Here is a 21723-nt window from a genome sequence, read left to right on the forward strand (position 1 = left end):
ATGATCCAGCCCACTGTGAGCAGCGCCCATGGCCTAGGTAGCAGTGGTCCTGAGCTATAGGAGGAAGGCTAAGAGCAAGCAGGCAGTGTGGTGGACTCATTTCTCTCTGCTGTCTGTGTAGGTGATGGACTGGAACTGTAAGCCAACTAAGCCTTCCCTCCCCCATGCTGCTCTCCGCCAGGACGTTCCACCACAGCACCAGAAGTGAGAGTAGGATGGCCCCTTCATTTCATAGCTGAGAAAAAGCAATAGAGTCTGCAGCTCCAGGAGCTATGGGTTCCAGAACCAGATGCTGAGTGCAGGCAGAGCTGACCCCAGTATCTGTCACCACATGCACCTATGACCCCGGTGCACACGGCATCCATCACCGTAAGGCTTGCGGCTGCTGTGACAGCTCCAGTGGGAACTCTGCAATGTTTCACCTTCCTACATCTTCCTCCTTGGGCTTCAGAGGTTCAGAAGACAGAGGAAAGTATGACTGCAGAGGCTTTATGAACAAAATATAGCAAAAGGCCTAATTTATAATGTTGTGGGAATCAGGAGATAAGAAATAATATTAACATGTTTTGCTTTGTTTTGTTTTGTGTTCCCTACACTTTTGTTTTGTTTTTGAGACAGAGTTTCTCTGTGTAGACTTGGCTGTCCTGGAACTCGCTCTCTAGACCAGGCTGGCCTCAAACTCACAGATTCATTTGTCTCTGCTTTTTGAGTACTAGGACCAAAGGTGTGCACCGAAACTACACACCATTACTATTTGGAAAGAACTTCTAATTTGAATGTAAAGACAGAATTCCCAAAAGCCATCAACTGTGTTCAAATATAACAGGGAGAAATGAAACTGCAAACCCATTTTCAACAAAACCAGAAGGAAACACAAGTCCCAGACCCCCGAACTGTGGCAAAGGAGCAGGGAGCTCAGGCAAGGCTCCCTCTGCTTCATAGAAGGAAAAGATGTGACAGAGAGGATGGGAGCTAGTGACCTCAAAAAGCTGTAAAAATACACTTCCTGAAGGCAAAGCACACACCAAAGAAAGTCTTTGCTGATGGAGGACAGAAATTCTCTTGGACCTAGAGTTGGGACCACATCAAAAACATACACAAGCCTGCTGTCCGTGCCTCACAGATGTAGTCCCTGTGGCAGCAGAAAATGTCTTTCTTTACACTGGGGAAGCTCGTGGATGTTTAGTTTTATTAGCTGCCTAGAAATGAGGTTAACCAATTTCAACTACAACTCCCTAACATGGGAACAACAAAGCCCAGCTTAGAATGCCCTCCCCCAAAACAAAATTCTTAAAAATAGCTGGCACCTGAAATGCAAACGTATTTAAAGATGTTTATAAAGAAAAATCTACATGGAAGCTAAATAAGGAAACAAGAAAGAAAGAAAACCGGAAAACCAAACGTTAGACTAAGATCATAGAGCAGAACACTGATGCTGGGAGTACAGTCCCAGCACAAAGTGTATGCCAAGAAAGGACAGGGCAGAAGACAGCTCAGCGGAGCAGCAGTAGCATGCGCAGCCCCTGGATCTGATTCCAGTACTGCAGATAAAGCAAATTACAATTATAAAAACGTATTTGTGGGAGCATGGTGGTACATACTTATAATCCCAGCTACTCAAGAGGTCGAGGGAGGAGAAACAGTTGTGTCTATGAAGCAAGAACTTCAAGTAGGAAATCGAGAGCTTACAAGAGAGGGAGACTAGAAGACGAGAAAATGCGTCACAGTGGGACTCAGGGACAAAATGGAAGGAAAAAGAAACTGCAGGATTGAAGGTAAAAATAGAAAACACAAAACTAGAGACATCACTAAAACATAAAGAGCAAAAGGAAGCAGTAAGATAAAACTGAATGAAACAAGTAAAGGGGTGGAGGCTAGATGGGGAGCTGGTAGAGTGCTTGCACGCCGAGGCCCTGGGTCCAGCACTGCATAAAGAAAGGCAGGTGTGCTGGTGATGCTTATGATCCCAGCATTTGGGAGGTAGAAGCAGGAGGATCTGAAGTCCAAGGCCATCCTCAGCTATACAGGGAGTTTGAAGCCAGTCTCCAAACCAAACCTAATACTTAATGCTAGTAGAAAACAGTGACATTCTCCTGGACACACAGTGCAGCTCAGGGACTTTATGCCTGGATGGTCACTCCTGAGTTTTTCTTGAGGAATCTAGAATATGTGTGGCAATCAAGAGGCAACTCAGAAAGACTACAGCATAAGGAAACATCAGCTGTGAGTGGGATCAGCTTCCAGGTTCCATGTCTCAATAATGAAAACAAGCAAGGACCAGGAAGAAAATGGGGGGAGGTAAGGAGGGACCAAGAGGCCACATCACCTTCAACAGCTGATAGTCCATAGACAGCACAGTAACACTCCAGATACACTTATTATGCTTTTTAATATGATTTTCTCCTAAGTCCAAACCTGCTCTCATTTCCTACAAACAAAACTCCAAGAGCCACCAATTAAGGCCAAGATCTCCCCTGGACTACTAGTTCTATGCCATGAGCTTATACAGCTCACAGAAGGCACCTTTTATCATTCCATTGCTCTAGAAGAGAACCTGCCAGGCTGGTGCCTACAATCCTTGCACCCAGAGTAGGACTCAGGAAGATCATGAGTTCTAGACCAGCCTAGGTACAGAGTGAGACCCTGCCTCAAAAGCCAAGAATCTCTCCTGTTGTATTTTGGGGGAAGGGGTTGTTGGGAAGAATGTGATGTTCACCAGGAGTGGGGATAAAGGAGGATAGTGGAGCTGAATATGATCAAAGTGTATTCCATGTATGTATGGCATTATGGAAAAAGCCACTCCTTGCATCCCCCACAAAAGGAAAATCCCAGCACCTGTGATGGGACAGTAAGTAGAGAATCCTTCTAGATGCCTTTATTTTATTTTATTTGAAATAGGGTCTCTTTGTGTAGACCCAGCTGTCCTTGAACTCTCTATGTAGACCAGATTAGACTTGAACTCACAGAAATCCACCTGCCTCTGCTGCCCAGCATGCTAGGATTAAAGGCATATGCCACTACATCTTTCTACCATTTAATTTTCACTTCCTCTTCTCATTCTTGGCTTGTCATGTATATGTAATTAAATTCCATCATTATAATATTCACGAAAACATCACAAGCACCCTTTGCTAGGTGCATGGCTCCATGGATGTAAGGAGGCAGAGGAGGAACGAACAGCAGCCCACAGTAACCTTGCATGCCAGTCAGGAATTCTAAATAAGAGGTAGTAAAACTTATCTGAGTGGATAAGAGTGAGCTGAGATAGCTGGAGGCTGCCAAACATAGGTGTGGGAAGCACACAGCCAAGAAACAAAACTGAACCTGGGCACCTGCCGAACTGAAGATATGGGCAGAACACAATGAAGGGCTCTGTGAGAAGACATGCGGTGGCTGATGGGCTGCCCTGGAGGATGCCAGCAGAAATCTAGGTGAATACCTGAGAGAATACTGAGAGTTAAAGTACTGCCCCAATGAAAAGAAGGTGGGAGGAGAGGAAGCCTGCACCTGAGTCATGTAAATGACACTCATAATAATGGGACTATGGAGAGTTTGGTGTAATACTGTGTCTCTTAGTAATGTCAGAGGCTAAACCCATAAAGTCTCACCAACATGTCTGCCCACATATGAGCTAAGAATGAGACCAATGGACTGGCAAACTGAATGGGAAAAAGCCCCCAAGGCCTCCACCCTCCACAAAGAAGCATAGGCAATGGAGGAACAGTGGTCTTCCCCGGCAAAGGGCACACCCATTTGTTGCTTGTCTAGTGCCAAATGGTCAGTTGTGAGAACACGAGAGCAAGTCGCATTGTACAGACTGAGCAGTTATATTTAGGTATGTGTACATACATATATGTATATGCACACAATAACAACTATTGAAAGAAGAGGCCTTGAATTTGAGGTAGAGCAGGGGACGGGTATATGGAAGGGTTTAAAGAGAGGAAGGAGAGGGAGAAATTATAATTGGAAAAGTAAAAAGCAAACAAGAAAAGATGAGACCAGAAGAAAGCAAAGGTCAAGAGCCTGACAGCTAGTGAAGTGTGCCCTGAAGAAACACAAATTATCACTAAACTAGTCTTCTCTTAGCTCAGTGAGCATTTATCATAATGATATTATCAAATATATTCAGAATTGCTCATTGGAGTTTAAATAAGAAATGCCATTTGATTTCTAAGTTCCTGGTCAATCCAATGGTCCTCTGACCTAGAAATACTCTCAAGAGGGAGAAGAGTTTATCTGAACATAAGGTTTGAGACAGTCCCAAGATTCCAAGAGAACAATCTGATATGAGAATGTAGGTGAGAGATGCATCTGAAATCTTAGCGTTTGCACAACATCAGGGAGCAGCTGGGGTTTCCTGTGATTGATTTACATAAATCTATGGCCATACTTTAATGAGTGAAAACTGGTATTTACAGTTCTATACAACTTAAATTTCTTCTCTTGAAACCCCTATCTCACAATTGCCAAAAGTAGGAGTGATTTCCAGCTACGTGGCCAGGTGCTCTACAGATACTAGAGCAGACCAGAATGTAGCAGTCAGCACCCAGTACCGATAGATGATGTACACTGAGAGTACCAACAGCGCTTAAGGATAATACTAGCTGGGCCTCCAAAGCCTCTCTGGCCATACAGAAGTTGACCAGCAGCTCTGCTAGAGATGTGCAAGACAGAGGGAAAATAAGACTGAAAGGTATGGGAAATGCTAAGTTACTCGAGAGCTGCAGCGTGTTCACACAGAGAATATATGCTCAGCTTGCTCAAGGCCCTGGGTCTGATCCTCAGCACAAGAGGAAGAGGAGCCACCTGCTGGGGTCTCCCAGTAGAAAGCAAGCCAAGTGAGAGCTAGGGTCTGTAATGCTGTCAACTGCTGAGATTTGCCAATTCCCACATCCAGCAGCCACCAACCCATCTCTCATGGTGAGCCTGTTAAACAGTTCTGTGAAAATCAAAACCATTCTTCCAGGTTTGGGGTTCTGACTACCTAGGACTAGGCCACCTAAGTCTAGGATGTTAAGGATGTCTGCTGGTGGAGTTAACGTCTTCTCGGTGACTTGACTGAGTGTCTACTGAGAGACTTAAGTCGGGGCATGTGGTGCTGCTCTTTGCAGGTCTGTCTAATATGATCGTTTGAGGTGGAATGTTAAATCTCCTGTGGGTGCCCAGAGCAATGTGCTTATGAAGCATTAGCTCATAGCTGCTGTGGAACAAAGAGCAGTACTGGCTAAGGTGACACAGCTTGTTGATCTGGCAAGGCCTCCAAACTTGGCCCTCTGAAATTCCACGTCAGATAAAACAGATTAAAATGAGCCTGGTAGCTTCCCAACAAGATTGACAAGAGTACAACAGGAAGGACACAGATGCCACTTCAAAGTTACGGAAACTGGGCTGTGGAGTTTTCGAGGGTGGAGACAAGTCAGTTTCGATAGCCTTTCCCAAGGACACAGGGCCCAGACCTCCAAGGGTCCCTCCCATCCCTGGGATGAATCAAAGGACATTCTGCCTCTAACCGAGTCAGCAGTCACTACCACTGGGGGCAAACTGTCTGGGAAGTGGAAGGGTGCGGCAAAGCACAGAAGTCAGGCTTCTCCTCTAGTGGAGCAGTCTTCAAACCTGAACTTGGCCATGCTCCAAAGCTGAAGCAGTCAACCACACACCTTCACCAACAAATACAGAAAAGTGAAGTTGGAAGAGTCATCCAAAATATGGTGCCTCAGAACACTTCCAGCACTGACTCCACAACACAGGGCAGCTCTCGGGGGGGTGGGAGGCTGGCAGGACCCCATCCTGGAGGCTTTTGGGCAAGGAGGGTAGGTAACATCTCTTGGACACTATCAGCCCATTAGCCATACCACAGCCTTAGCTTACTGACAGTCACAGAAATTTCTAGATGAGAGTAATTCCAACTCCTCACAGGATAAAATCTTACAAGACAGAGGCACACACTCCTGCCTGGCCATTGATGAGATAAAATCAAATTACTAACCAAATATAAAAAAATGGGGCTGGCTGGAGAGATGGCTCAGCGATTAAGAGCACTGACTGCTCTTCTGGAGGTCCTGAGTTCAAATCCCAGCAACCACATGGTGGCTCACAACCATCTGTAATGAGATCTGATGCCCTCTTCTGGGATGTCTGAAGATAGCTATAGCATACTTACATATAATAAATAAACAAATCTTTAAAAAATAAAAGAAAAGAACATGGTCATTCTGCTTATATTAGACAATCAGAGCACCAAGTTCACAACACTCATGCTTTAACAAGGAATTCCTAATCACCTACAAACCAAGCTTTCAAAGTAACTACAGAAAAAGCCAAGGATAGATAACATTTTCTATCTCCTCTTGGTTTAGACTGCTTGAGTAATTTCTATGAAAAGTCTTCAGAGAGTAAGTAGGAAAGAGATTCTTGGGGGAGTGGGTGGGTCATTTTTTGTCTGCTAAATGGTATGTGCTCTGAGAGAACCAGAATGGACTCAGCACAGACTAGGGAAGAGAAATGACTTTGGCTTAGGGTCAGTTTCTAGTTCTCATATATTCCATATAAAAAAGCAATGGAGAGCACAAAGGCAGAACCATGCCCTAGAGACCTGGTGAGTGAGCCTTTTTCTTTCTTGACTACTGTCCCTCTGGAGCCTAGTATTTTGCAGCATCTCAAGACAAGCAGAGCACTGCTATTCTCTGGCCTATGAACTCCTTATGATTCTGTGTCAAAAGTGTGATAATCAGATTTGACCACTATTGGTGGTTTGTACCCTCCTCTTCCTAAATGGTTTGCTTTCAGTAGTAGTGACTGTTGTGGGGTTAGAGGCAGAATGTTCTTTGACTTGATAGAGATGTGAACCAGGGCTGGAGGTCCTGGCACGAGGTGTCCTTGGGAAGGGCTTGTCTCCACCCTCACATAGGGATTACTGCAATGCACGGCATGGAGGGCACAAGGAAGAAGGCATACTTGGTTCCCCTAGGAACTAGGGAGATAAAACACTGCAGGAAAGGGTTGATTCTTTTTATTTTTATTTTTAAAGATTTTATTTATTATATGTAAGTACACTGTAGCTATCTTAGACACACCAGAGAAGGGCATCAGATCTCATTATAGATAGTTGTGAGCCACCATGTGGTTGTTGGGATTTGAACTCAGGACCTCTGGAAGAGCAGTCGGTACTCTTAACCATCTCTCCAGTCCCAAGAGTTGATTCTTGAGTCACTATCATGTTATTTTAATGGAAACTGTCTGAAAGTGTATTTGTATTCCCAGGTCTCTGAAATAGCATGTTTTGTTTAGTACCCTCACCCCATCCCTGTTAAGATCAATTAATGTGCTGCTCTGTAACGCTGAGATGCCTTTAGAAGCTCAGATAAACAGCTGTTTGGTCCTAAGCACCCAGACCTACTGCACAGAGGTAATATTCACTATCTTTTCAAATACATTTAACATCACATAATGTTATGCTGGGAGGAAGAGCGATGATAAGATGTGGACCCTGTCCTCAAGCACTTGGAAAAGAAAGATAAACCTGTACAGAATTAACTATAATAAAAGGAGATTGTGATGAGTACCATGACCCGTACAGAATGCTATGTCAGCTAAGGGAGGGGGGCCTGAGACTAAGTGTCTGTGCCGAGGGGGGAGGGCGGGGTGCAAATCACCTAGCAACTGGATTTTCTTCATGGTCTAGAAATTCCATAGTGAAAGGATCACCACTCACTAGCTTCATGATTTATGCTCTCTGAGGACTTACACTTAGCCAACTATGCTCACTGCTCCTTATTTCTAACTTTTAAAAAGAAACCAATTCCCATTATGAGTTAGGGTTCTCTAAATGTTTTATTTTTTGAGTTCAGGGGATCAGATGAAGGACCTTGTGCATGAGAACAAATGTTCTACCTCTGAGCTACATCCCTAATTTATCTCTAAAAATGCTTTGTGGGGCTTTGTGGTTAAGAGTGTGCTTCCTGGAGTTTGGATCCCTGTACTGATATGATAACCAAGGCACACATAACACATACACATACATATACACACACACACACCGAGACAGACACATACACACTCAATGCATACACTTACGTAGACACATACACAAATAAATAATCTTTTTTTATTTTTTAACATTCTAAAGCTGAAGCTGGAACTCAATGGTAGAGTGCTTGCCTAGCATGTGTGAGCTCTCCAAATCAATCGTGAAAACAGCAAGAAACAGAGGAAGTGAGAAAGGAAGGGGAGGTGGGGAGGGAGCAAGTCCTCATGCTTAAGTCAGACACAGGGTGCATACTTGTCATCCCAGTACTGGGAGACTGAGAGAAAAGGACTGCTGCAAGTTCAACGCCAGCCTGGGAAAAAGCAAAACCAAAGTTCTAACAGGACGTTTCTTAGCCTACCACTCATTTCCCCTTGTCCACCTGCTTGCACTGCTGGTCTCAAACCCACATGGTACTGAGCACAGAGGACAATCCAGACCTTGTCTTCTTGAATTTTGTCCTTGCCCTAGAAATCTATGGACTAACAGAGCATGACTCCAGTCCATCAGTTCCCATGTTCAGGATGGTAAAGCAAGAGAGAACACTACAGGAAGTGTGACATAGTGTAGAAGTGCAAGCCCAGACATACATGCTGGGCAAATTCTGACTCTACTATTTATCACTGTGTAGCCAGGGAGAGGCTGGATTCCTCTCTAAGTCCATTTCTTTACCTGAAAATGGGAAGACCCAGAACCTTAGCTTCCTAGTCTAAGGATAAAAATGATGATGTGGGAGGAAGACTATTACATGACACACCAGGCATACCTGGTCACTCTGGCTGACAAAGCAAATACCAGATAGGGGCTAGTTACTCAGTGGCTGTTCTCAAAGCCACCTCATTATCTCATTTAACTCTTCCCCCACTCTTCCTTCCAGTTTTCATCTCCTTTAGCTCAGAGAAGAGAGGTACTCAGTACTGTACCCAGAAGTAACTGTCAGAAACTAACTATAATAAAAGAACTGTCTACTATCAAGCATAAGTAACCCTCAAAAACTCCACTGCATTAGCTACACTATGCAACAAACCATTTCCATTCCCTGATATAGCTGAGTCATTGAGTGCAAAGAGGTGGAAAAGCCCTTTCCTCTACTTGGATTCTAACACCCTTCCTAATCAGAACAATCACAGCACACTCAGGGACATGAAGCCCTATCATGTGACCATCAGTAGGGATCCCAAATGCTGGACAACCTGTCTTTAGGGTGTGACCTCTAATCTCACAGTTCCTGTTCCTTCTGAACCATTGTCACAAAAAAGCCCAGGGTCTCATTCTATGGTCACCCTTCTCTGTGCTGGGACAAAGACATATAAAGCAATAATATCCCTGAAGACAAGCTATATAGGCAGTTAGTTCAGTGTCACTGGGCACAAGGCTGATAGCAGGAAATGACAAGAGGTGAAGCTAGAAAGGCAGGAGGGAGAGATTATGGCAGTCAGTCATTGTGTGTGATATCAAGGGGTTCCGAATTCACCATTTAGGTAGTAGTCCCAGGTATTTTCTCCACTCAAGAAAATTCACTTGCTTAACCAGTCAGGGGCATTTAACATTATTAAAGGTTTCCAGGAAGGTGGAAGGAAGGGAGAGGAAAGAACACAGTATGCTTGCCTTCTTGCAAGGGTCTCAGTAGCTTAGAGAGGGGACAGACAGTTAACATGTCTTAGGAAAAAGACTATAATCAGAGTTAACAGTTATGGAGCAGAAGACTCAGGGAAAGAAAGTAAAAATAATGCAAACTCGGCCTTAATTGAGCTAAATAATTACTAACTCCAATCCCCAATAAGCAAAGGTATGTGGTTCTATATTTTCCAGAGCCACAACTTCACTGGTTTTATGTGGCTATAAGGGAAAAGGCTACAAATTAAACTATGACATGCTGGTGATTTGAGATAGTAAATCATAACTATTCCCCAAAGAAGTGAACTATAGAATTGATGAGGTCTGTCAAAGCAATTGCCTAGCCCATGAAAGGTGTAATTTGGGTTCATGTGTACTGAAAAATCAGAAGGGAGACAGTTACATAGTAACTTGTAAAATCTCATGAACTGTGTCACTCTGGGCTTTGAGGAGTACTTCTTGTAGTTAAGTTCTTCTTTCAATAGTTAAGCCCAGGAAGGACACCTTGATATTTCTCTGTTAGTGCTAGCTGATACCTGCTTCAGAGATGTCACTAAAATGTAAAAGGTGCTGTCAAGCCCTGCTATTGCTGATCTGTTCAGAAGGGCCATCTGACAAACATGACCCATTATCACTGTTTATAAGCCTGTCACCTTCTACTTCAGAAGTTCAACTGAGAACACTCAGCATTCTCAGCTATCTACTTGGCAGCTTTCCTGTGCTCAGCCCCACCCAGCAGCACATGGACTAACCCTATTGAGAGCCCATCTCAGACTAAAGCAGCCATCTCGCCCTGTGGTCCTCAACCTCTGGGTCACGATTCCTTTGGGGTCAAACAACCCTTTCACAGGGGTCACAGTTATGAAGTTGCAACAAAAATATTAGGGGTCAGTACAACATGAGGAACTGTATTAAAGGGTCACGGTATTAGGATGGCTGAGAGCAGCTGTTCTAGCCCCTTGATGAAGCCAGTGAATTGTGATGTGAATCTGATAACACAATCTTGAAGACCCAGTTGGAGTCTAATACCCTATCTGCTGTTGAGAGGCTGCAGATAAGGATGCTAGGCCATCTACTCAGTTTTGACAAAGGAAACTCAATTACCACAATGCCAATACTTAGGATGCTGAGCTGTGTTTAGGGATTGCTGGGAGCACTGGGGAACCAACTGCCTCTGCAAAGATATGTTCCAGATGTGTCTAGAGAGTAAATAGCTACCTCTCAGAGCTGGATCCTATTCAGTTACATAGGAAATTCGAGACCAGTTTGCACTATATGAAATCCTGTTGCAAACAGGACATCAAAACTAGACCAATTTGAGAATTACCTTCAAGACTGGTAGTTCTCTGGAGTGGTAAATGTGCACATGCCTTTAATCTCAGCAAAGGCAGTGAGTTGGAGGTCAAGTTGGTCTACATAAAGCTGTTCTAGGCCTGCCAAGGCTACACAGTGACATCATTTCCAAAACAGAAGAAGGAAAAGGAACAGGAGGAAGAGGAAAGGGAGGAGGAGGAAGAGGAAAAAGAAGAGGAAGAGGAGGAGGATGGTAGTTTAAGTATATAAAATAAGTACAACATATAGCTGACTCTATCAAAGAGGGGAAGAGAACAAGCGAAAACTCAGGAAGATTCTGAGGTAACAACAGAAAACTAGAGCTGTTCCGCTAGAAAGCTCAAAGCACTAGGTACTACAGAGACATTAAAAAAGGTGACGGTCAGAGCTGGAGAGATGGCTCAGCATTGGCTGCTCTTCTAGAGGGCCCAGGTTCAATTCCCAGCACCTACATGGCAGCTCACAACTGTCTGTAACACCAGTTCAAGAGGATCCCTCAACGCAGACATACATGCAGGCAAAACACTAATGCACATAAAAATAAATAAATCTTTAAAAAAAGAAGAAAGTGTAAGCCAGGCAGTGGTGGCTCACGCCTTTAATCCCAGCATTTGGGAGGCAGAGGCAGGTGAATTTCTGAGTTCGAGGCCAGCCTAGTCTACAGAGTGAGTTCCAGGACAGCCAGGGCTACACAGAGCAACCCTGTCTTGAAAAAACAAACAAACAAACAAACAAACAAACAAAAAAAAAAAACAAGAAGAAAGTGATGGCCAAGAAATGGTTACAGGATCTGGAGATCAGGAACTTACCTAAGAATGAGGGGTATGTGTGACAAGCAGGTTATGGGGAAGACATGAAGTAAAATGGAAGATGGGTGCAGGCCCACCTCATGCAGATCCTGGTGCTGGGGTGTGGCTCAGCACTGTGCTTACCTGGCATGCTCAGGGCCTTGGGTTCTTGTCCTGCACTAGAGCAGTAAAAGAAAGAGTGGGGAGAGAAGGGAGGGAAAGTGCAAAAGGGAGGGGAAGGAGGAAACAGGAAGGCAAGGCAAGGGAGGAGAAAAATGTTGTACCTTGAACAAAATGACAAAAATGTAGTTAGAAGCAGAGGGGGCTGTGTTGCAGTGTTGCAGAAAGGCTCCTCTGTGAGGCAGTGACTCATCTAGTGACATCACAGCAACACATCTAGGGATTTGTAAATATAAGAAGGATAAAAAGCACACTCAGGAAACCAGTTGAAAATGCAAGATTATGGGGTACTTCAGAAAGAGACAGGAAATAGAATGGAACAAACTCTCTTCAATACAAGAAGGAAAATATGGTGGTATGAAAAGAGAGGCAATAAGGAAATGGGATTTGACAAAAACAGTTTAGAAGTCTGAAAAAGAAACCCCAAGATTAAAGAAGGGTGTGGTGGCATGTGCCTATAATCCAACACTTGGAGTTGGGAGGGAAGACGCCTTGGCTACACAGTAAGCTCAAGGCTACGTGATAGCTTTTCTCAAAGTAAACAAAAGAAATGCCAAGATTGGAAAAATTTCTAAAGTATTAGAAACTCAGTCAAATGTGGCCTAGCCAGGCCTGCTGCTCTAAGCCCCTTGAACATCAAGATGGCAGAGCAACTGCTAGGAGCAGCTGATTAAGACCTGCAAAATCTACTCCAAGGAGCTGCTAGCCTCAAATTAAGGGAAGATTCCTCCATTAAGAAGCATGAATTTAGTGATAAGCTTACTGCTTTCAGAGAGGTCTTTTGCCTACACATAAGTTAAACAAAACAGCTGACTATCAAGACACACCTGAGATGGCAAATGCTTTGTGAGAGTGCAGATAGCCAGCCTGACATACAAGGAAAGTGAAGTCGCTCTCTGAGAAACACCTTCAGGCAGTCTAAGGGTGACTAAGACTGGATTCTGACTCCTTTTACCATCGATTTCAACAACAAATAGATATGAGCAGTCATTTCTCAGTGCCAACTCGCAGCTAAAAATAAACAGTATGAACAGTAAAAGAAATCTGCTGCTGCAGCAAGATGTTTTATGGAACTGACGAGAAGATAAGACATACGAGAAAGGGCAGCGATTTTATGGCCACTTACTTCCTTCTAAAAGCCATGCCCAATAAAACAGAGCTGGAATCACGGACTGGCTGAGCAGAAATCCTCACCGATGTTTAAAATGGCATTAGAAGGATGAGGCAAAAAGGCACCCAGGAGGCAGAGGAAGGGCTTCTGACAAATCCCGACATCCTTTCGTGACCAGAAACCCCTAGCCATTAGGAAAAGCAAGGAAGAAACCTTCACCTGATAAAGAATGTTTACAAAAGACCCACAGCAAATGCTGCGCTTCACAGCAACGTCGTGAGGTGCTTTGGAAACCAGCAACCCAGACCTGATGCCATTTACCCCATTTCTAGCCTGCACAACACTAGAGATCAGGGGCAACAGAGTACGGGTAGAAGAAACATAAAAAGTAAAAACATTGGAAAAAAATTAACAAAATGTCTACATATAAAAAAATTCTTAAGAGTTTAATATAACCGTTGGTCTTAGTGTAAACATATAAAAAAATAAAGTGAATTTTTTTTTTTTTTGAGACAGGGTTTCTCTGTGTATTCCTGGCTGTCCTGGAACTCACTCTGTAGACCAGGCTGGCCTCAAACTCAGAAATCCACCTGCCTCTGCCTCCCAAGTGCTGGGATTAAAGGGGTGCGCCACCACTGCCTGGCCGTGAATTTTAGATAGCAACAGTACATTTAAAATGAATATTCCAAACACTGTACACATAAAAGCAGATATCTAAGATAAAAATTTAACAAAATGAAAAACTTCTATAGAAAAAACATAAATGCTAACTTACAGATCTAAAGAAACTTTCCAGGCTGAAGCAGGAGGATTATGACAGATTTAAAGCCATCTACATAACAGGCTATATAGGAAGCTCTAGGACAGTCGGTCTTGAACACTTTGTAAAGATACACTATGGAGGATGAAGTTTATATTATAAAAATGTAAATTACCTTTGAATATGTAATGAGCTTGATGAAATTCAAGTTGAAAAAAATTTTTGTTTTTTTAATTTATACAAACCACACTTAAGGCCCACCAAGAGATGGCCAACAGAAAATGAATACAATGATATTTTTGGACCTTTTTTATTTGTCTCATAATGCTTTATTTTGGGCATTTTTAACCTTGCTGGTCTTTTGCTTTCATGTTATGATTTTTGACTTTGTGTTTTTATGGATTTTAAGTATATGGATGGGTTTTTGCCTGTTTGTTGTCTAAAGAGAGAAAAGAATGGAGTTGGAAGGGTGGGGGAGGTAGGTGTGATCTTATATGAAGAGCCAGGCACAGTGGCTCTTACAGAAAAACAGAAAACTCTTACAACCAACCAAATACAATCTGAACAGCACACTGTGAGAGGAGTGAGGATGGTCCCTTCAGCAGGCTGCCCCTAATACAGTGGGGACCACAGAGAGGAGTGAGGGTGGTCCCTTCAGCAGGCTGCCCCTAATACAGTGGGGACCAGAGAGGAGTGAGGATGGTCCCTTCAGCAGACTGCCCCTAATACAGTGGGGACCACAGAGAGGAGTGAGGGTGATCCCTTCAGCAGGCTGCGCCTAATACAGTGGGGACCACAGAAGATGAGAGAGCTGTGTCTTCTGTCAATTAAGAAATTCCTTTCTCCAGAAAGACCAATCTTCTAATCTATGCTGAGACACTGAAATGTCATACCCGTGTGTCTATCACAGAGTAATCCCAATAGCACCTAGTTTTTTACAATTAAAAAAAAAATGAGCGGGATGTCAAGATAGCTCAGTAGGTAGTGGCACTTGCTGACAAGCCTAATGACCTAGGCCTCCATGATCCCCATTGTACTAGGGGCAGTCTGCTGAAGGGACCATCCTCATTCCTTTCACAGTGAGTGAGCTCTCTTTTTAAAAATGATTGATTTCTTTTTATTTTGTGTGCATTGGTGTTTTGCCTGGCTGTATGTCTATGTGAGGGTATCAGATCTACCTTAACTGGACTTACAGATAGTTGTGAGCTGACATGTAGGTGCTGGGAGTTGACCCTGTGTTCTCTGGAAAAGCAGCCAGTTCTCCTAACCTCTGAGCCACCTCTCTAGCTTGAGAGCTCTCTTTTTGTCAGGAGCTTGTAAGTGCAGCAGTGTCAGTGGTGAGCAACACAGAGTAGGCAGTAGGCAGCAATCTGTCTGAATGCTAGATGTTGTTCATAGACAGTATCCCACTGACTGAATCCCACAAGTTTGTCTTCTGATCTCTACATACATTCTGTGGCTACAAAGTTAGATATGTAGACTCAAAGAACAAAACAAAACAACAACAACAACAACAAAAACCTGTCCCTTTTAAAGTAACAATAGTTGTTAGGCCCATAAAGACAACTCAATTTTATACTTTCAATGTCCCCCAGATAGCACGTAGGGGAAGTGTTCTCCTTGGTATAAATCACAAGACAGCAACATCCTCAGCAACAACACTGGTGAACCACCACCACTGGTGCATGCAAAGAAAAAGGCTAAGAGATCTCTCAAGTTTAAAGTTCTTTCAAATGACAGGCGAGGTTGACACTACAAAAGCACCACTGAGTCCTGAGCCTTGTGACACTGTCAGTCTCAAGTCGTCTGGAAGGAAAAAATAAGTTTCATGATCCTCCTGCACCAGGCTGTAACAGTCAGAGACAGATCAAGGAAAACAGCACTGTTGTCTGACATCCAAACAAGAAGGCACTGACTAGGGTCATCTTATAGGAACCAGATTGCTCCTTTAAGCATGTAGGACTTCTTTGGACCACAGAACCATAACAGGGACAAGATCAACCAGCCCAGCCCTTGACTAGGACTGCTTAATCATGTCTACCTCTTGCCTCATGTGTGATTCTCCTATTTAAACCCTGCTACAAACAGAGAAGAAAGAGAAGAGAAGTTACTGGAAAACGGCCAAAGCCAGCTTAGCATGGTAATGATAGCAGCAATGAGTGTAGAAGCTCTTGCTGTCATAATAAACTAATAAAGATTATGCCATAACAACAGGCAGTTTGGGGCTGGAGAGATGGCCCAGTAGTTAAGAATACTGGCTGCTCTTCTACAGGATCCAGGCTTGATTCCCAGCACCCACATGCTGGATTACAACCATCCTGTAATCCAGTTCCAAGAGTTCCTACAACCTTTTCTGACCTCTATGGGCATTGCACACACAGAGCTCACACACAAACATACAGGCAAAATACCCATATGTATAAATTAAATAAATAATGAATATTAAAAACAACACACATACAACTCCTTCCAAAAGCCATGGATCACTGAAAGGTCACTAGCTGATTTACCAGAGAATAGCACTGAGGACCACATGTGCCAGCTGGACAAAATAACATTCCTATCCCCTGTGAGTTGTCTCCTGTTTAACTTGGCACAAGAGGACTCAGGCCTCATCATAGTTATGCTAACAAAACAAAAGTGAGAACATTACTTGGGTCCACTTCAATTCTGAGTATGATTTCTTGAAAGTTTTTTTGTTTTGTTTTGTTTTTGTTTGTTTGTTTATTTTAACTTATTTAATGTATGAGTGCTCTGCTGCAAATATGTCTCCCTATAGATGGTTGTGAGCCACCATGTGGGTGCTGGGAATTGAACTCATGACCTCTGGAAGAGCAGTCAGTGCCCTTAACCGCTGAACCATCTCACCAGCTCTCCTGAGAGTATCTTGCATCTGATCTTAAATGGTGTTACATTATTAGTCACTACACTGCTCCTCAGCAAGATTTTATTTTATGTGCATGAGTTTTTTAGTCTGTATGTATGTATACCACATGCATGCTTGGTATCTGCAGAGGCCAGGAGAGGGTATCAGATCTCCTGATTGGAGTTAAAGACAACTGGTTCTGAGCTACCATATAGGTAATGGGAACCAAGCCTGGATCTTCTGCAGAGCGGTATGCATGCCTTTTTTAAATTTTATTTTATTTTGTTTTTTAGAGACAGGATTTTTCTGTGTAACTGCCCTGGGAGTCCTGGAACTCAACTCTGTAAATCTGGCTGGCCTCAAACTCACAGAAATCCACATGCCTTTGCCTCCCAAATCCTGGGATTGAAGGCATGCACCACCATGCCTGACTGCAATATGCACTCTTAACCACTAAGTCCTGCAGTTCCCTGAGATACAAATTTTATTATGTCTAAGTTCCTGAGTTTATATCATTCCAAAGCTTCATTGTTATCAGCCTCTGTCTAGGAAATTCAATCCATAACCACCATAAAAATGTCAGTTTTGGATATATAGCCATTTATTTTATGTCATAATTGTCATATACTAAGAAGTCTGCCTGTGAAAGAACCAGCAACTACGAAGAACAGGTCCAGTGTGAATCTCTGTGTGCTAAAGCAACTAATAAATTTTAGCACAAACAACAACAACAAAAACCAAAGTACACCAATTCTGGTGGGATGGCTCAACAGTTAAGAGCACTGGCTACTCTTTTAAAGGATCTGGGTTCAATTTCCAGCACCCACACAGCAGCTTACAATCTCTCTAACTCCAGTCCCAGAGGATCCAGTGACATGCTTATCTCTAGGGATATCAGGTACATACTTATTGCACAAACATACATGCAGACAAAATACCCATATACAGGCTGGAGAGATAGCTCAGTGGTTAAGAGCACTGGCTGCTCTTCCAGAGGTCCTGAGTTCAATTCCCAGCAACTACATGGTGGTTTTCAACCATCTGTATTGGGATCTGATACCATCTTCTGGTATGTATAAAGAGAGAGCACTCATATATATAAAATAAATAAATCTAAAAAAAAAAGGAAAGAAAGAAAAGAAAAATCAACAACAAAAAACAAACACATTGCCGGGCAGTGGTGGCGCACGCCTTTAATCCCAGCACTTGGGAGGCAGAGGCAGGCAGATTTCTGCGTTTGAGGCCAGCCTGGTCTACAGAGTGAGTTCCAGGACAGCCAGAGAAACCCTGTCTTGGAAAAAAAAAAAAAAGCCAGATGTGGTGGTGCACAACTTTAATCCAAGCAAAGGCATGTGGTTCTCTTGAGTTCAAGACCAGTCAGGTTTATAGACTGAGTTCCAAGGCTACATAGAGAAACCCTGTCTCAAAAACAAATAACAACAAAAACAAACAACAACAAAATCAATCAACAAACAAAGAAATAGATGGATTAAAAACATGCTTGAGGGCTGAGGAGATGGCTCAGCGGTTAAGAGCACTGACTGCTCTTCCAGAGTCCTGAGTTCAAATCCTAGCAACCACATGGTAGCTCACAACCATCTGTAATGGGATCTGATGCCCTCTTCTGGTGTGCCTGAAGACAGCGACAGTGTACTTACATATAATAAATAAATACATAAAACATGTTGTATAACCTGTCAGTTTTTTCTAGGGTGAGGCACACACATGCCATCTCAGAACACGTGTGGAGATGAGGGGACAATTTGCAGTAGTCGATTTTCTCCTTTCACCATGTGGATTCTGCAGATCCAACCCAGGACATCAAAGCTTGGCAAGCAACTCCCTTTACCCACTGAGCCATCTCACCGGCCTCTCAGAACTATTAAACTCAATAAATAAAACAGACTTGGTGTATGGATCAGTGGTAGAGTAGCCAGCTAGCATGTGGGAGGCCCTGGACTCAAACCCTAGTACTGCAAAATTAATTGACTAATTAATTAAAACAGACTCTAGAACTAGGTCGGAACAAAAGAGTAAGTGAAGGAACAGGATGGTGCACAGTGGCTGGAAGTGTCCTAACTTGTAGTTTCCAGGAGCCCTGTTCCGGGAGAGGACATACCTTATCCATATGGAAGATCAAGTCCAACTCACATACGTTTTCAAAACACTTATCCAGAGTCTCCACAAAAACCTAAAGAATAAGAAGAAACAGATAAAAAGAAGAACATCAGTCACTGTTCTCCAGATGTCACCTAAAGGAGCAAGCCTGACACACACCCTAGGGCACATGTGAGTGGAAAGAGGCAAGCTTGGCACACACCCTAGTCCTTCTGATACAGAGGCTAATCTGAGGGGCATCTTCTCCTTCTTTTTGAGCCCCTAACCCTTTAACTTTTAGAAGTCCCACAGTCTTAAAAATTCAAACACTTTAAAAGTTCAGTCTCAAACCCTGTCTCAAAAAACCAAAAAAAAAAATAAAATAAAATAAAAATAAATAAATAAATAAATAAATAAATAAATAAATAAATAAAAGTTTAGTCTCAGCCGGACTGTGGTGGCACACACCTTTAATCCCGGCACTTGGGAGGCAGAGGCAGGTGGATTTCTGAGTTTGAGTTCAGCCTTGTCTACAGAGTGAGTCCCAGGATAGCTAGGGCTATACAGAGAAACTCTGTCTTGAAAAACCAAAAACAAAAAAAAAGTTCAGTTTCTTTAAAACACTCAGTTTTCTTCAAAGTTTCTCTAAAATATCCAAAGCCTCTCTAAAATGTGAGTCTCTTTACTGTGGGCTCCTACAAAATAAAAAAGTAAGTTACATTCTTCTTATTTCATAAAGGAAGTACCAGGGCACAGTCATACTCAGACTAAAGCAAAACCAAAATTCAACAGTGTAAAAGTTTAGCGTCTGATGTCTGGGACTCACCCACAATTCTCTGGGTTCCAAAGGGCCTGAGCCACTTCCCCAGCTCTGCCCTCAGCAGCACACACAGTTTGTCTCCTAGGCTCAGACTAGCTCCCCCCACAGCTGTTGCTGTTCTCTGGTGGCCATCACATGGCGCTGGCATTTCAAAAATGCTAGTCTTTGCAAGTGGCCTGTACCTTCCTGGGTTCTCTTCAGGAACTGTTGACTCCACATGGTGCCAAGCCTGAGCTTCTCTCAGTGCCTCCTTCAATTCTGGGACTTTGACTGCACCCTCACCAATGGTCTCTTCTCTCCTCTCATGGTGCCAAGCCTCAGATGTTCTCCATAACTCCTTCATGCCTTCAAATCCAGTACTGTCTAGATGACTCTTATTCATTACCAAGACTCCTGAGATTCAGCCTCAGCCCCCCTTGGATCACAGTTTCTGTATGCTGACCCTGAAGAAACATGTCTCAAAAGATTTCACCTCGGTGACACTTGTCTCTTCTTAACTATTGTTAATTTCTTAGCTCCAGCTGGCTAACATCATTTGTCCTAGCAAAGCAAAGGTTTCACTTCAGTGGTACTAGTCTCTTGTTAATCATGGCTGATTCTTCATCCCCAGCTGACCAGAAACAGATACTTAATTCAAAATAGCAATATAAATGGCCCTGACATTTCCTTCATCTGAAATTTCACAAGCTAGGCCTCTATCATCTGCACCTCTCAACATTCTTATCTTCCAAGCTCCCACAGGACAAGCCTGAGCTCTGAGCCCGTGATGGCTTTTCCAGCCCAAATCTCAAATGCCACCACAGTCTTCCCAAAAGCACGTGGCTGGGACTCCACAGCAATACCCCACATCCTGGTACCAATTTCTGTCTTTCTTAATTAGCAAACTGTTATTCCATCCAGAGCTCAACTACTGTTTTCCTTGATGATGTCAATATCAAGATGCAATGGGCAAAAGTGTCTGACATCCTGACCTGGGACTGATAACTGGTACATGGTTTCTATTGGAAACCAAACACTGGAAAATGGCTGGCCATTAAGTATTAATACTCTAGGACCTAGCAACTGTACTCCTCAGGTTTATACCTTACAGAAAGACATGCAGATGTAATACCAAAACCAGACACAGACATTTCATAGTGGCACTATTTATAACTCTTTATACTTTTAAGTAATACGGTTTTGTTGTTTAAGAATAGCAGTTAAAGTTGGGTAATGGTGGCACACACCTTGAATCCCAGTACTTGGGAGGCACAGTCATGCTGATCTCTAAGTTTGAGGCCAGCCTGATCTATAACACAAGTATTAGGACAGCCAGGGCTATACAGAAAAAAACCCTGTCTTAAAAAAACAAAAACAAACAGAATAGCAGCTAAGTATGAGATAGTTTTCAATCACCACGCTACTGCTTCATGGTGAATCCTTATAACCTGACAATTCAAGTTCATTAGTACTGGGAAATTTTACTAAATTGGAAATTTTTTCACTTACATATGCCAAATCAATTTTTTTCTGGAAAATATTAAAGAACAATCTGAGAAAATTGCGATAACAAGGACTGATTTTTCTTACTATGTATCGGAATTTGTCATAAAACCTCAGGAATTCAAATGCTGCAATAGTACAAAAGCACAGGGCCAGCAGGATGGCTTGGGGGTAGAGCCTGACAATAAGAGTTTCATCTCCAGGACTCACATAGTATCGGGAGAGAACTGACTCCAACAAGGTATGTCTGACCTTGTGCTGGCTAGTTTTACGTCAACTTGACACTAGCTAGTCACCACACTGGCCTGTGGACAAGACAGTAGGGCATTTTCTTGACTGATGATTATGTGGGAAGGCCTACCTCACTCACTGTGGGCAGTACCACTCCTGGGCTTGTGATCTTGAAGGACATAAGAGGGCAAGTCATAGAGAGCAAGCCAGTAAGCAGCAGTCCTCCATGACCTGCCTCTGTGTCAGCTGCTGCCTCCAGGTTTCTGCCCAGCTTTAGTTTCTGTACTGACTTCCCTCAGTGTGGACTATGATGTGGAGGTGTAAGCTGAAATAAACTGTTCCCTCCACAAGCTGCTTTTGGTCATGGCGGGGTTTTTTTTTCCCCTTTCTTTTTCTTTCTTTCTTTTTTTTTT

At 43.1% G+C, this 21723-nt stretch overlaps 1 protein-coding gene across 1 annotated transcript in view; it reads right to left on the reverse strand.

Annotated features, from left to right (window-relative positions):
* The window catches only part of Ap3s2 (adaptor related protein complex 3 subunit sigma 2), a 35321-nt gene that overhangs the window by 5561 nt on the left and 8037 nt on the right, over nt 1–21723 (reverse strand). The window contains exon 4 of the mRNA XM_031387089.1: nt 18800–18871. Coding sequence (XP_031242949.1) covers nt 18800–18871 — 72 coding nt within the window. The remainder of the gene's footprint in view (nt 1–18799; nt 18872–21723) is intronic.

Source organism: Mastomys coucha, unplaced genomic scaffold (assembly GCF_008632895.1).
Source record: "Mastomys coucha isolate ucsf_1 unplaced genomic scaffold, UCSF_Mcou_1 pScaffold21, whole genome shotgun sequence".
Classification (NCBI taxonomy): Eukaryota; Metazoa; Chordata; class Mammalia; order Rodentia; family Muridae; genus Mastomys; species Mastomys coucha.